The following is a 14,689-nucleotide window of genomic DNA, read 5'->3' as shown; positions in this document are numbered from 1 at the left end:
CTCTACTATATCACACACTATATTTCAAAAAAAAACTCGAAATAACCTTATACTATAATTGTTTATCTAGGACCTAGGTAATACTTAAAAGAATTTGATGGAATATCGACCGTCTAGACTGATTTTGAGATTTATTGGCGTAATTTAGGTCAAACCTGTTTAGATGTGTTCGGGTGAAAGCTGTGTAAGTTTGTGCTCCGTTCAAATTAAAATTATGTGAGTTAAGTTATTATGTCCGAAATTTATTTGTAATTGCAGTGCAATGTTGTTAGCCGTTCAATCAATATTTGTCCAAACCCACTTGACTTAAAAACAAATCAATGATGTAAGTAGTATTAATTAATGTTTCGGACTTGACCAGACAAATAGTATATATTTTTGTAAATTGTAGTTTGCCCTGAAGATGAGCAAATAAATGCTCGAAACGTCGGCTTTAATCAAAACGATTGTTTATTAATGTAACCCGTGGACCGAAATTACGCCAATAAATCTCAAAACTTAAAAGAATTAATAGCTTCAAGACCATTTCAAATAAGATAATCATTCCTATATGCAAACTTTTCAAAAAAAACATATTCACATTAATCAGTTTTTATTTAGATTCTCCTACCAATTTTACCAAATTTTGAAATAAGCCATTTTTGGAGATATTTAATGACTTACTAAATAGATCCCTAAACTTTACATTGTAGTTCAACTAGACGCAACAACTCAAAACTATATTGAAATATATTACGGCATAAATTTAATGTTTAGTTACTTAGAAAAGTTAGAATAGATAATTCCTTAAAACCCCACTTATTTTCAAAACGAGACTTTTTTCATAAAAGTTTCTGAAAATTGAAACCCAGACATAATTTTATGAAGTTTTTGTCTGTACTATGATCTCAATTAAATTTCCTTATCTTCTACATTACTCGCGAATTTTTCTCAAATATATTTCATGGTTTTGTAGATAAATGTATTTAGCCCATAAAATTCGAACAAAAATGTTTTGGAAGGATTTCAAATTCCAGAAACCACAATACTTCATATTAATCGACAGCTCCTATTGCATAATGCAGTTCACAATCCTCTGATCAAATCGAGCATTTCAGATGACTTATATATCGATTTTCGAGGTTTCTGTGATTTGTCGAACTTGATTGAGAAGTTCAACCCCTTAAAACCCCACGAGTCCTTAACACCCATTTTACGGTAACTTTGTTCGTCAAAAAGTCACTTTTTTCAACTATTTTGAGCTAAACTTTCGAGAGAAATTATAAATCTATTTTCTTTTTAAATTTTGGCTAAGTTTCAAGTTAAATCATCACCAGAACTACTTGATGTCAGTATCAAAATCTCTGAAGGTAATCCTGGATAGAAACGAGGCTGTTTCTGTACTGGCTGCGGTAACATCTTATATGACGACGCGCATTATTTTCGGTCATTAAGTCAATTAAGAAACAAAAGCGTTACGGCTTATACAAAAATTTTAAATTTTAATACAAAAAGCGTTACGGAGGGGAGGTGAGGGGGTCAAAAATTTCCAATTTGGCGTTACGTAATAAATGGACGCTGCCTCAGAAGCCAATACCGGCATTGAAAGAGGAAAACAATTATCACTAACTAATTGCGAAAAAGCTCAAAAACTTGCTATGCAGTTTAAAGCGCGCACAATTTTAATTTAGGACTTACTAGTCCAATTAAAAATCAAGTTACTCAGGACTTCGAAAATATTTTAATCAAGAGAACGTTTTCGAAAATGCCTGGGAGACTGATTTGGAAAAAGTGAGAACTATTATTAAAAAATTCAAAAATATGAAAGCTCCTGGCGATGATGGAATTTTTAACATCCTCATCAAGAAACTTCCAGAAAGTAGATTATAATTTTTAGTTGATATATTTAAAAGATGTTTTCAATTAGCATATTTTACTGACAAATGGAAAAATGCTAAGGTTGTGCCAATTTTAAAACCAGACAAAATCCTGCAGAAGCTTCTAGCTATCGTCCAATCAGTCTGCTTTCCTCCATCAGTAAACTTTATGAAAAGGTCATTTTGAACAGTATAATGGCCCACATCAACGAAAATTCAATTCGATTGCAAAAAAGTTTGGATATTCTTTCTTCATACTTGCAAAAATGGAAGATTTTTAATGCTTCCAAAACTCAACTAATAATATTCCCACATAAACAAAAGCTCTTTAATTGAAACCTTCAAGTAGACATGTTGTCACGATGAGAGGGGTTCCAATAAATTGGTCAGATGAAGTTAAGTATCTAGGGCTCATGCTAGATAAGAATTTAACATTCAAAATCACATTGAGGGCATTCAAGCCAAATGTAATAAATATGTAAAATGTCTCTATCCCCTTATTAATAGAAAATCAAAACTTTGTCTTAAGAATAAGCTTTTGATATTCGAACAAATTTTCAGGCCAGCCATGTTGTATGCTGTACCAATATGGACTAGCTATTGTAATACCAGGAAGAAGCTCTACAGAGAATTCAAAATAAAATTTTGAAAATGATTCTGAAGCTTCCTCCCTGGTATAGTACCAATGAGTTACATAGAATATCCAATGTTGAAACACTGGAACAAATGACAAATAAAATAATTAATAATTTCAGGCAAAAATCGTTACAATCTTCTATTGCCACGATTAATGCGTTATATGTTTAGGTTAAGGTAGGTTAAGTAATTTGAAAACGTGTTTTTTTTTCTCTTATAAGCAGGAGAAATCAACTCACCTGTAAAAAATCTGAACTGCTACGGCAAATGAAATGTACACACTAAACACACTACGGTGAATTTCACCGTAATCTCAACAGCTGAACAGTTCGGTGAACAAAACACCGTATTTCGTCGGAATTTAACGGATTACGGTGTTTTTTTTACCGAATACTGTAAAAATTTACCGTACTCCGTTAATTTATTTCACCGAACTGTTCAGCTGTTGAGATTTCACAGGAATCCGTAAAATAATTTAAGTGTGTAATATGTTAACAAAATGATAATAAAATCTTAAATTTGTTTCACCAAATTAGAATGATAGTGTTGTCTAACAACACAGAACACCTAGATATAAGAAATGAATGTAATGTTTGGAATGATACTAATAAGGGATCATTCAAATATTACGCAACGCAAATTTGTCAATTTCATACCCCCTTCCTCCCCCACGTAACAGCTTTTGTATGAGAAATTTATTTTTTTTTTGTATGAAGCGTAACACCACGCAAAACCCCTCCCTCCCCCTGTTGCGTTACGTAGTATTTGAACGATCCCTAAAGAAATAAAAAAAATAGATTGTGACAGCACATACATCTGGTAGTTAACTCAGAAATGAGTGTAGCAACCGATTGCTTTATTAACAAGCACGCATGCGCGGGACATGGAGCGCGAGTTTGCCATTTCAGGTTTGCTGAAAGTAGCAAAAACTGGATCCACAAGGCTACCTAGATAGAAGTTCTCTCTACGAAAGTAGGTTCTTGGACCAGCGCCACTTGGGCTGTGCCATTTTGTATGAGTCTGCAAAGATTGATCGTTGCTGTTCTTTTTATGCTGAAGATTGATCTGAGCTATCCTAACCGTAGCCACTACCAAAACTAGGAAGGGTTAAGCTTTTTGCAATCTCAGCACGAAAAAGACCAGCAGCGAAAAAACCAGATCGGTATCTAATGAAAGTCGCCAAAGGCGAAAAAGCACAGAATACACTGTGTAAAACGCATAATGCGAAACCATATAGGTGATAATTTAAATTAAATAGCAACATATTCATAATCCCACCCTTATTTAGCCTCAGGCTAGAGACTGAAGAAGAGCAGCCGATTATCTCGGAGACACACAGGTCACCTGCGCCATTGCTCCGGGTAGCACAGGAAGGGCACAATACTGCAGAGGGCGCCCTGGTACTCCCACAGGCTCCGTTAGCGGTTAGGATTTATTTAGACCCCCTAACCATTCATTCCTAGCACGGTACGTATTACACCATAAATTAGGGGTCACCTGTGAGGTGGACTTTTACCACCGGAACAGGCAGTCCGTAGTTGTTAATTCTTAGCCAGTTGAAACAACCGCTAACTGACACTACGCGGCTATCTAGGCTACTCGGGTTAATATTGTTAATGTTAATATTGATGAATAACTCCTGACGTGCCCAAGCAGCCGCAAGAATTCAACACTGCGCATAAGTCCTCTATATTAGGATGGATACCACATACAAAGTTTAAAAAAAAAATGTAAAAATATCTACGATTAACTCATAGTTTTTCGAATGAGCCACGAAGTATCCAATCGAACGTGTAAAAAAAGTTTGGTAGTTTCTAGCAGTTGAAAGAGAAGCTCTGCTTAGCAAGTTATGCCCACTTGTGAAGTAGGTATTGGCTGGAAAAGTAAGCTGTTGAACAGCAATCTGGGTCTCGGACATCTATGCATTTACCCTGCGCACCATTCAGGTGTTCGTCATTGTACTGCTTCCACCTTCCAACCACCCCACCTTGAATCGGTCAGGATGCTGCTATCTTCTTATTCTCTGTTTATGTCATCTGTAGCAGGAAGCTTTTGCACAATGCGTAGAGGCTTCTCGTAGAACTTCAGTGTTTCTATAGAGTGAAGCTGCATCACGTTTTTGATGTCCGCTTCTGCTGAACGACGAAATAGGCAAGATTTCTGGTTTTTATTTTCTTGCGAAGGATTAAATTGAAAAAACGATACTTTATTGCAAGGCAGGCTCCCCCATATCTCAAAATTTATTTCGAATCTTACAAACAGATTACTTTCACTCTTTGTTCTTGATGTCCTTAACGTTTAAACACTATTCCGGCTGCTTTCACAGGACGCCATCGACAAGAACCATTCAATACATTACGATCGAATTATTAAACTAATTTCTTAGCCTCGAAGAAGCTCTTCAGATGCTTCATTTGCCACAACCCCATGGTAACGAGACGAGGGGTCTGTGCCAGTGACCACCACAGTACCCGCTGATTTGTGCTGTCGCTAGTCTGGCGGAATCGCTCCTCTCGTACTGCGGAAGGTAAAAGTAAATCAAAAAAATTGAGAATTCTAAAAGAAGCATGGCGATATATTACTCTCTGATAGTTCTGCTCCTTGGTAATCTGGTCGACCTGACCAGAAGTTGTCGGATGCGAGTTGCAGCTCTGTCAGTTTTTCCTTCTGGGCCACGTTGGCGTAATCGATGGCATGTTCGCCGACCTGAATGTCGAGATGGACCCGCAATTGGGAACCGCTGAACCAGGCAGTGCTGTTCGAGTACATGCAGATTACGTGCTCGCCGGGCGTGTGCGATGTGAACGAAATACGACCTGTTAGATGTAATAAGACTCTGAGATTCAAGGCATATTCTACAAAAGCAGGGCTGGTAGAAAAAAAGTGCTTCCAAAAATAGTTATTTCAGTTACCAGATTCGAGATTCACGATTCTTAAAAAAGTGACTAAACGTGCAATTCAATTACACTGTTAAATGACACAATAATAGTTTTAGGGTGATCTAGGCCTAGTCTCTGAAAATTCTGCCCGGGCTTCCAAAAACAAAAGCATGTCCTAGATTTTGTGTAAATACTGCCCAAGATTTCACGAGAACTGATTTCGCAACGGCATTGGCTACCAGCTCTGGGCGAAAAAACATTATACAAAGGAGACCAATTAATTACCTTCTGAGCTGTACACGCGAGAAAGAATGGTCTTGTCGTCCGGATCCTTGACTTCGACGTGCATTCGATGCCGGGAGAGGATGGCATAAATCCACCGCTTCGTGGGTCATACAGCTCGACCTTGTAGTTAACTGCAATGGCAATTAAAATGGTATCGCCCATAGGGCCGAGATTAGAAACGCTTCCCTTAACCGAAGTTGTCCTCTTCTTACCTATGACCGTGGTCTCGTCGGGAATCTCCTCAATGAAGCACTTGCGTTCAGTTTCGCCGATGTGGAAGTACAGTGCACTGGACAGTTCCACTGCAATCACCACCAGTAGAAGTAAATTACGTTGCCAATTCATCTCCGGTTGTAGTACGGCTGCTTTTCCGGTTATTTGTGCACCAATATAGTGGGAAAATAGATGAAAATTACGGAATAATTTTCACTGCTGGTAGGAATTAATATATTTTTAGCTACGACACGTCAATGAGATTGGAAAGTGCTTTTGGACGCAGGTTGTCACTAAGGCGGGCTCAAACTTGTAATTGCCCGCCGATAGCAGAGGTGCATTTAGGATGATTAAATTATCATTTAATCATTTTGTGCTGGGTTCACTCAGAAACACGGGTAGTCACAGAATTACTAAATTTTAGTAAATAATGACTTTTTTCTATCTGTCTCTCTTTCATTCTGTAGGGAATTTTATTCCTGTTAGTCAATTCGCCTGGGTTGAGGCATCGCTAAGCTTCAATCCACTCGAAATGACATTTAGTGTAAACTAGTGGTCCCGGCAAACTTCGTTTTGCCATCAAGTAGGCTGTTGAAAAACGCTATGGATCGTCCCATACAAAATGACAGTTTCGTGCACTCTCGTTTCTCCAACTTTCCCGGTGAATATCCTGGGATTTTTTTACACACAAACACGTCGGAACCCTTGACGAACAAAACGGAGAAAGAATCATTCAAATGTGTATACCCGTTGGTAAGCCATTTCGTGACATACAAACACCATTCCATTTTTATTTATATAGAAGAAGAAGATAGATATTCACAGCAGAATGAAGGAGAGGCAGATAGAAAATAGAGCTTAGTGACATTTGAACACACGTAGACTAGCATACGCTCGTCATACACAGTTTGTTTTTGCTTTCCTCATAGAAACTTGCACACGCGTTCCAGACTCATCAAAATGCATATGGAAATATTACCCAATTTAAAAAAAATGTATACCCGAATTCTGGGTGTTTTTCGAGACAGAGTGCATATTGTTTTCCTCCAAGGTTCACAACTACATCTACACTAGGCACCCATACAATTGGGCGTGATAACCACTATAGTCATTAACCCTTCCTCTCTTGATACGTTTTGAGCATTCGTAAAAGACTCAAAAAAATCTTCGTTATTTCTGAAGCGATTTCAAAATTTTATCACTAATGCAACCGGTCACGTTTCTATAGTTTCCATATGTCATACAAAACATGGTATTGGCCCCATAGTTCCGGAGTTATTCCGGGGTGCAGTGGGGTATGTTTTTTACCGGATGATGACGGCTTGCGGCATATCAATCTTCATGATTTTATGAAGCAAGTATGTTGAACACTATATCAATTGATTTTGGCCTCGTTCCGGAAGTCCTCCGGGCACCTGGTCCCCTCAGAAAAGTGGCCATATATAGACTAGTTATGCAACAGGGATTGCGACATATCAAACTTCAAGATATTACGAATCAATTGTATTGGAGACTATTTAAATTGTTTTTGGTCACATTGGCCACGTTCCGAAAGTCCTCCGGGTACCTGGTCCCTTTAGAACAGTGGTTATATATGAACCGGTTATGAAGCAGAGCTTGCTGATGGAGTGGGAGGGAGAAACCAATACGAAATTTATGTACGTCAAGGTGAGCCGAGATTCTGCTGTCACGAACTGTCACTGTGAGCCCAGATCTAAAACAATGGACAAACATGATAAAAGCGCGTAATTGATTAAAACTTATTTTTGCATTTTATCAAATGTGACACAAAATCGCCTGAAAAGCTATTCATGCTTATTCAAAAGTAATGTCACAATAGCATTATTTCACTTTTTCCAACAAAAACGAAAATTAAATGTACAGAAAACTTTGGCCCTTTTTCCATGTTTGTCCAGAACGATCGAAGGAACACAACAAAAGAAAACTAGCGATTTTCATCAAGTCTGCCTTGAGTGTCGTTGGCAAGCTGGAGTTTTCTTGCAATTCTAAATAACGTGTGTAATATCGGTGCCTCCCTCCGAGCTGATGGAATATGCAATGCTGTTTCCTTTCCGTGCAGTATTCGGTGAGTGGTAACCAAGGCGGCAACCCTGAATGCTACCCACTGCAGCATCGAGCGAGCGCGCCAAAAGCGCATCAATGAGAAGGGGAAGACTAAGCAAAGTGTGCTTTTTCATTCATCCGTTACCAATGTTGCCGAACAACAATCGGAAACGCGAGGCACGATGAATTTTCGTAGGCATCAAAACAGAATCTGCGAATAAACACAAACAACCGTTCGGGCGCTTCATTCGTTCGTGTTTCATTTTCGGATCGCTGTTTCTCCCGGGTGATTTTCCATCGCTCGGTAATGTGAACGGTACGATCCACGCTGCCTGCTCTTCGCGAAGAGCAGGAAAATATTCATTTCGATCATCTTCATGCGGGCTCGCAACAATCACGCTCAACTTGCTCCGCTCAAGAATGAGTGCCGAGCGCACAAAATTGGCCTCTTTTCGTGCGGCACAGATTCTGCGCAAAGGGGCTGTACACAGTTTTATGCAAACGGTGGTAAACAAAACTGAATTAGTGAAATGCGCACAGAGGAGGAACGCTTGGAATGCGGAATTCACTTCCATTTTTGTTTTGCTTGTGAAAACATAAAAAAAGCATTCCAATTTTAAAGTTTTTCAGAGATTTTTTCATTTGAATAGCCGAAGTGGAAGCAAATGGGGAAGAAACTTTCGCATTTGCGACCATCTTCCGACTTTTCGCTAGAAAACATCTCAGAAAACTACCTATCTTACCAACGGCCAACTGTTCGCTGCCGCGCGGGAGATCATTGACAGTTCCGTTTCCATCGATCCCCGCACAGCCGAAGGCCAACACGTCGGCAACTCACAGAATGAGTGCGACCTACACAGAATTTTCACTCAGTCGACCAGTTCTGCATTGGTTGCCTCATTCTGTGTATTTTTAACACATGCGCTGCGTGGAGTGTTTGCTCGACTTTACGAGAAGAAGCAACCTTGCAATGAATCACGAGAATGAACAGCGGGTGGATAAATGAATCCTACGAGTGGAAAGGCTTCGCGAACCACTTATCGGTGTGTTCATCTTGCTTCTTCGGCGCAGGCTTGATAATTCTCCTCAACATCATTAGAGTTCGGTGACATACTGCCAGTGCCTCTTTGCGAGGGAGCCAAAAAATGCTAAGCAGCGAGGCAACGAAAAATGAGCGAGGAAGATGCAGCACAAAAAAAAACCGAGTAAAATTCCATCAAAAAAGGGTGCTCTCACAACTCCCCGAGGACTGTCTGTTCGGGCGGCAGACTCGAGAGTTCGTTTGAAGTGTGAGTGATGGTGAGCATCGCAACGAGAGAGAGAGAGAGAGAGTGTCTGAAAAAATCCTCGCATTTTTCTGCACTCTCACTCGAATCGCTTGAGGATCTGTGTTGAAAATTTTGAGTTTTTTTTTCTCCTCAGAAAAACGGCAAAATCGCCTCCTCTTTGCATCGCAGAGGAGTTTCTATCAAGCCGGCTTCGGCGTTGCATCCGTTCGCTTTTTGCGATGCTCTTCGTGACGCAAAAATTAAAAATAATTTTGGCGAATGTTGGATCGCGAAGATGCGTCAATCATTGTTCACGAAGAAGATCCATCGCAAAACTGTCCGTTACTATTCAACCCGAGCAGATGTTCATTAAAGTTTATCTTGTTTCTTTCACACAAAGTGTTTCATTCCGAGTCCGATTCCTTTTCTTCGGTGTTTCGCATCCGTTGTGCCGTGTCCACCTCTGCCCAACACTTGCGACATTGGCATGATTAAACATCTATACAGTCTTCTTGTTGACGCTAATGGTTCATTATTTATAAATGTATTATACAATATTCAGCTGTAATTGAATAAGAAGTTAAAAATATGTTTTCGCAGTACGGCCTTCAGGTTATGTTAAGCGTTTATTTTGTAGGTTATGCGAGAAATAAAATTTGGGTCGATTTTTATAATAGACATATAAATATTAGACCGCTATTGTCGCTGCTAATCTTGTGACCAACATCTAGTATGCGCAATTTGGAGGTGGTACTCAAAGTGTCAAACGTCCTCATCCTATCCATAGCAACCTGCTTTCGATATCAAAATATTGATTCTGTCATTTTTTTTTCTAGCCTCGGTTGAGCGTATTGAATGGATCTTTCGTGTGGTTTGAGTGCCTTAGAGAATTTTGACTCTTAATACATTATCGTCTTGGCGTGTGATTAATTTTGAATGGAAGGCTATAAAAATACGTTGTTGAGCTGCTGCCAGTTATCCTTGGTTAATCATAAATTTAGTGAAGGCTGAAGGGTAGATTTGAAGTACCAATGCAAATTGCGTTTTTAAACTAAGTAAAGGTATGCTCCCCCGGCACACATCAACCTGCAGCATAATGAGTATTGGAGCAAAAAATCCAGTGATATATGACGGAAGGAAAATTAAAGGTGCAGTATCGGCACTGCGTTGAAGTTGTAGTTGCCATGTAGCTGACTGCGGAAACTTGTGAATCGTCTAAGATTCAGCTACGATATAAATTTTATTCGACACATTTAGAGCAGTTTTCTCACTCCAATGAAGGAAACCATCGTGTTGTTTTAAGAAGATGCATTCAACTGCCGTTCTTCTTTACTTACAGAAGCACCATAGAGTCCTGTAAGTTGAAAACGTATTGCTTGCATTAGTGGGTTACTTAACAAATCCTGTATAAGTTAGATCCCGACCAATTGAATTTATCGAACAGCGATTTTCATTACGTTGGTTTTTCTTTCTTAATTGTCCCATATACTAGGCTCTTTTCACTCGTTTCATTTCCTTTTTCAAATATGAGAAAAATCAAAACAAACGATTTGACAGTTTGAGTACCGGTTGATCGCGTCGGTAGAAATTCAAGGCTACTGTGGTTGATTCATCTATATCACAGCCAATGTATGGAGGAAACAGCGCCTCTAGCGTTCTATTTCTAATACTTCTATTATATTTATTTATGCACTGAGCTAATTTCCTCGTTGAATGCTATATGGTAGTCATATACATCTGCACTATTAGATTTTCCTATGAAAATTACCATAGTATGAAAATGTATGTTTGATGTTATATGCGTAACATATGAGATGACTTTTCTGTATCCATGTCAGTGTTATATGCAAATATATTACGGTCTACGAACCGTGCGAGTAGGTGAATATCATTTGCATGTCTAGTATATGCTATCGTAGTGAAACTGAACATTTATATGTAAAAGCAGTATCTTCTGAGTGCATCCAATAAACTTTTTATTGATATTTCGAATAGTTGATACAAAATACTAACACATATTGTTTTTCAATGATTTCGTTCTTTTATTTCAAATTTATTATTTACCTGTTACTATTAACAACTTCTAAATTTCAATTTTTTTTGTTTGATCACCTATGGAAGAGCCCAGTATCTTGCCTAGTACGTTGTCGTTCACGAAGTCGGGTGTCCTTGAATGTTCATTATTTTCCTACAAAATAAACAAAATTCAAATCCGACATAAACATTTTCTCTTCAGTAATAATTTGTTAAAACATATGAAGCTTAAACTTACTTGTCATTGCCAAACAGGTCTTAATCTCAATGGTTCGATCCTTACAATGTCCATTGTATCGCTTGCATTTATGTGAAGAGACGTCGAGTAGTACATTCTGCAAAATGGAAAAAGGAACAATTAAAACCAACTTTATTGTCAAATCAATATAAAATACAAAACTTACCATTCTTAATTGAAAAAAAAAAAAAAAAAAATGTTTGCTTTTGCTAATTTTTCAGTAATTCTGTTGGTTCGCCTTCCGCTCTACATCTGTTGCCCTCACTGGGTAAAATAAAATCATAGTGATGACATGAAGTATACGCATATAAAAAACGCGATGTCGTTGAACCCGCTGAAACTATATACGAAACATGTACCGGTTATATGTCTCAAGCTTATAGCTTCAATGTAAGCCACCGACTATAATGTTTATGAGGACGCTGTTGAATTCAAAGAGTTTTGCGGATGATATGCATAGGAATCCATATAAATTTTAGGCAACGAGGATACAGTTGAATTAATATGAAATTTCTAATAAAATGGCCTGTTCGTTTTATTTCAGTGTGGGATTCTGATGTGAACAGGTCTATTCTGCAACTTCCCCGCCTTGTCATCTGTCCGACATCGGATTCCAAACAAAAATATTGACACGACCGACACGACACGCGTACGTAAAATAAAATAGTCGCTCAAAAGTTTTCTATTTTCTTTAGATTGCTAAATAATACTGAACTTTTAGAAACATGGATTTATATCTACTTATTGGTATTGCTGTTGCTCTGCTAGTGGTGCTTGTAACATTATTGTTCCTTTCGAAAGGAAAAGGCAAAACTGAAGACGGTAAGCTTGGCTGGTTTAGTGGAAACATTATGGACTTGGAACTCCCTTCATTTTTTCTGCTTTTTAGGCGCCCGACAGGATCAGGATGGGCGGGAAGCAAACGCACCGCCACGTCGCGCCCAGGTGGTCCGCAATCAACGGAACCGGGCCAGAGCAGCCGCCGTTGCGCCGGTTGAACAGAATGCAGCTGCTGCTGCAGATCCCGACGAGGAAGATGATGAGATTCCGCATGCGGGACAGGACTTAGGGGCCGAAAAGATGGGCGCCAAGAAGCGTGCCAAGCTGGAGGCCAAAGCGGAGAAGAAAGCGCAGCGGGAACAGGAGCTGAAAATGCGGGAGGATCAAAAGAAGAAGGATGCTTTGGCTGAGGAGGAAAGGAAACGACAAGAGGAAAAGGAGGCCGAAGAGGAGCGGAAACAGGAGGAGGCGGAGAGGAAAGCCCGAGAAGAAAGGGAAAGAAAGGAGCACGAGGAGTACCTAAGGATGAAGGAAGCTTTCAGCGTCGAGGAAGAGGGATTCGACCAGGAGGAGGACAACGATAAGCAAAACATGCTCCAAGAGTTTATCAACTTTGTTAAGGTAACATTCTAAGTAGATCAGTAATTTACTTACTAATGCATATCAATATCACTTTTAGGATAACAAAGTCGTCGTCCTGGAGGATTTAGCGGTACACTTCAAGCTAAAAACGCAGGCAGCCATCGATAGGATAATTGAGCTGCAGAAGGAAGGTCGTCTGAGTGGCGTCATTGATGATCGAGGAAAATTCATCTACATTTCCGAGGAAGAGCTTAATGCAGTTGCCAAATTCATCAAGCAACGAGGCAGAGTCTCGATTACGGAACTGGCAGAAAATAGCAGTAGTTTGATCAATTTGGCACCGGTTGCCACTGAAGTAAAATAAGCTGCCCAACAGGGTGAGTAGTGAACGTTTTGAGTTGAATTACAAAGTTTTCAAGTTGAATTGTCTACTCTTGTAAAATGATGGCGAAAGAAAGCCGCAGTTCAATAGAAATCGTCGAAGCCTTTTTTTTATCGTAATCGCTTGTTTCAAGTCTATTGAATAACTAAGTTTGTTGATTTCATTGGCGACTCGACTATTTGACCAAAACAGCATGAGAATTGATGACCGTACAATTCGTCGTTGCTGTGATTGACCAGAAGGATCGAAGGATCTTACCATATTTTTCAACAATTCCATTAAATAATAATATTACAAAGGCCACAACCTCGCGGGGAATATTATTAGTTGAGTTTTGGAAGCATTAGGAGAAATCTTTCATTTTTGCAAGTATGAAAAAAAAATATCCAAACTTTTGTGCAATCGACTACAGATGACATGCAGGCTTCGTCCTTTGGCGGAAAGGCCTGTGTCATCCGCAAACAAGGATTTTTGACATCCTTGAGGTAACTATTGGTCCCAAAATGCTGCCTCAGGAACACCAGCTCTTACAGGAAGTCTTTCAGACCTGGAGTTTTGATAACTAACCTGAAGTGTACGATTTGACAGATAACTTTGAATTATTCTAACAATGTATGTTGGAAAAATAAAGTTTTTAATTTTACGATCAAACCTTCATGCGAAACACTGTCCAGGGTGACCAGCGCACCGGGAAATCGGGAAAAAGCCGGGAATTTCGAATCACCGGGAGAAAACCGGGAAATATACGGGAATTTTAATTAGCACCGGGAAAATTTTGTATACCAAGTAATGTTTTAACCAGCACGATCTTAACTTAAGTGGATTTTTACAAAAGCTTCTGTATTCGAATCCCAAGTTTGTCAATAAAGTCAAGAACATATTCTTTACACAAATGTTATTATTTGCTCTAATCCAAAATTAAAAACTTTTGATGATAGTTTCTCTAAGCAAGCTTGCAATTCACTAAGATCAAATTAAATGCGTTTACAACCTTTGATATTCATTGAAGATTTGCCATTCACTTCTTGTTTGGGCTTGGTAAAAGTATTATAAAATCCTAATTCACTTCAGAATTATGACTGTTATTTTTTATCAGAAATAATTGTCCTGTGAAAATGTTCAAAATTTATGGGGATAAAACATAACAAAAAATTCTATGCTGATGACCATGGAACGAATTGTTGAACAATTGATAAATTCACTTTTATGTCTACCAAATCTGTGACCGTTTAAAATTTAAATTATGATTCATTCGAAGATTGACTTGATCCCATCATATAAACAAGAGCCAAACTTTTTTTGACACTGAACATAACATTTGCATAACAAATTCCACGATTAAAGTGACCAACATACCGTTTCATAGATCAAATTGGAATTTAGCAGAATCAGTATAAGCCCAGAAGATTTGAATGTGCAGCAAAATACCGGGTACCCCCGTTAGTTTGACCACTTTTACTTTGAACACTTTT

The 14,689-nt window shown here is 38.8% G+C and overlaps 1 protein-coding gene and 1 pseudogene across 1 annotated transcript; one reads left to right on the top strand and one right to left on the bottom strand.

Moving 5' to 3' along the window:
- Positions 1 to 4,697: 4,697 nt before the first annotated feature.
- Positions 4,698 to 6,105, bottom strand: LOC110681339 (annotated as a pseudogene).
- Positions 6,106 to 12,013: 5,908 nt separating this feature from the next.
- LOC110681335 (DDRGK domain-containing protein 1-like) lies at positions 12,014 to 13,259 on the top strand. The gene is made up of 4 exons (XM_021857088.1): positions 12,014 to 12,122; positions 12,195 to 12,295; positions 12,363 to 12,874; positions 12,933 to 13,259. The coding sequence occupies exons 2-4, from the start codon at positions 12,199 to 12,201 to the stop codon at positions 13,197 to 13,199; spliced, it is 876 nt and encodes a 291-aa protein (XP_021712780.1). The 5' UTR covers positions 12,014 to 12,122; positions 12,195 to 12,198; the 3' UTR covers positions 13,200 to 13,259.
- The last annotated feature ends 1,430 nt before the right edge of the window (positions 13,260 to 14,689 follow it).

This window comes from Aedes aegypti, unplaced genomic scaffold (assembly GCF_002204515.2).
Source record: "Aedes aegypti strain LVP_AGWG unplaced genomic scaffold, AaegL5.0 Primary Assembly AGWG_AaegL5_hic_scaff_735_PBJ_arrow, whole genome shotgun sequence".
Taxonomy (NCBI): Eukaryota; Metazoa; Arthropoda; class Insecta; order Diptera; family Culicidae; genus Aedes; species Aedes aegypti.
This window is presented reverse-complemented; position numbering and strand designations above follow the sequence as displayed.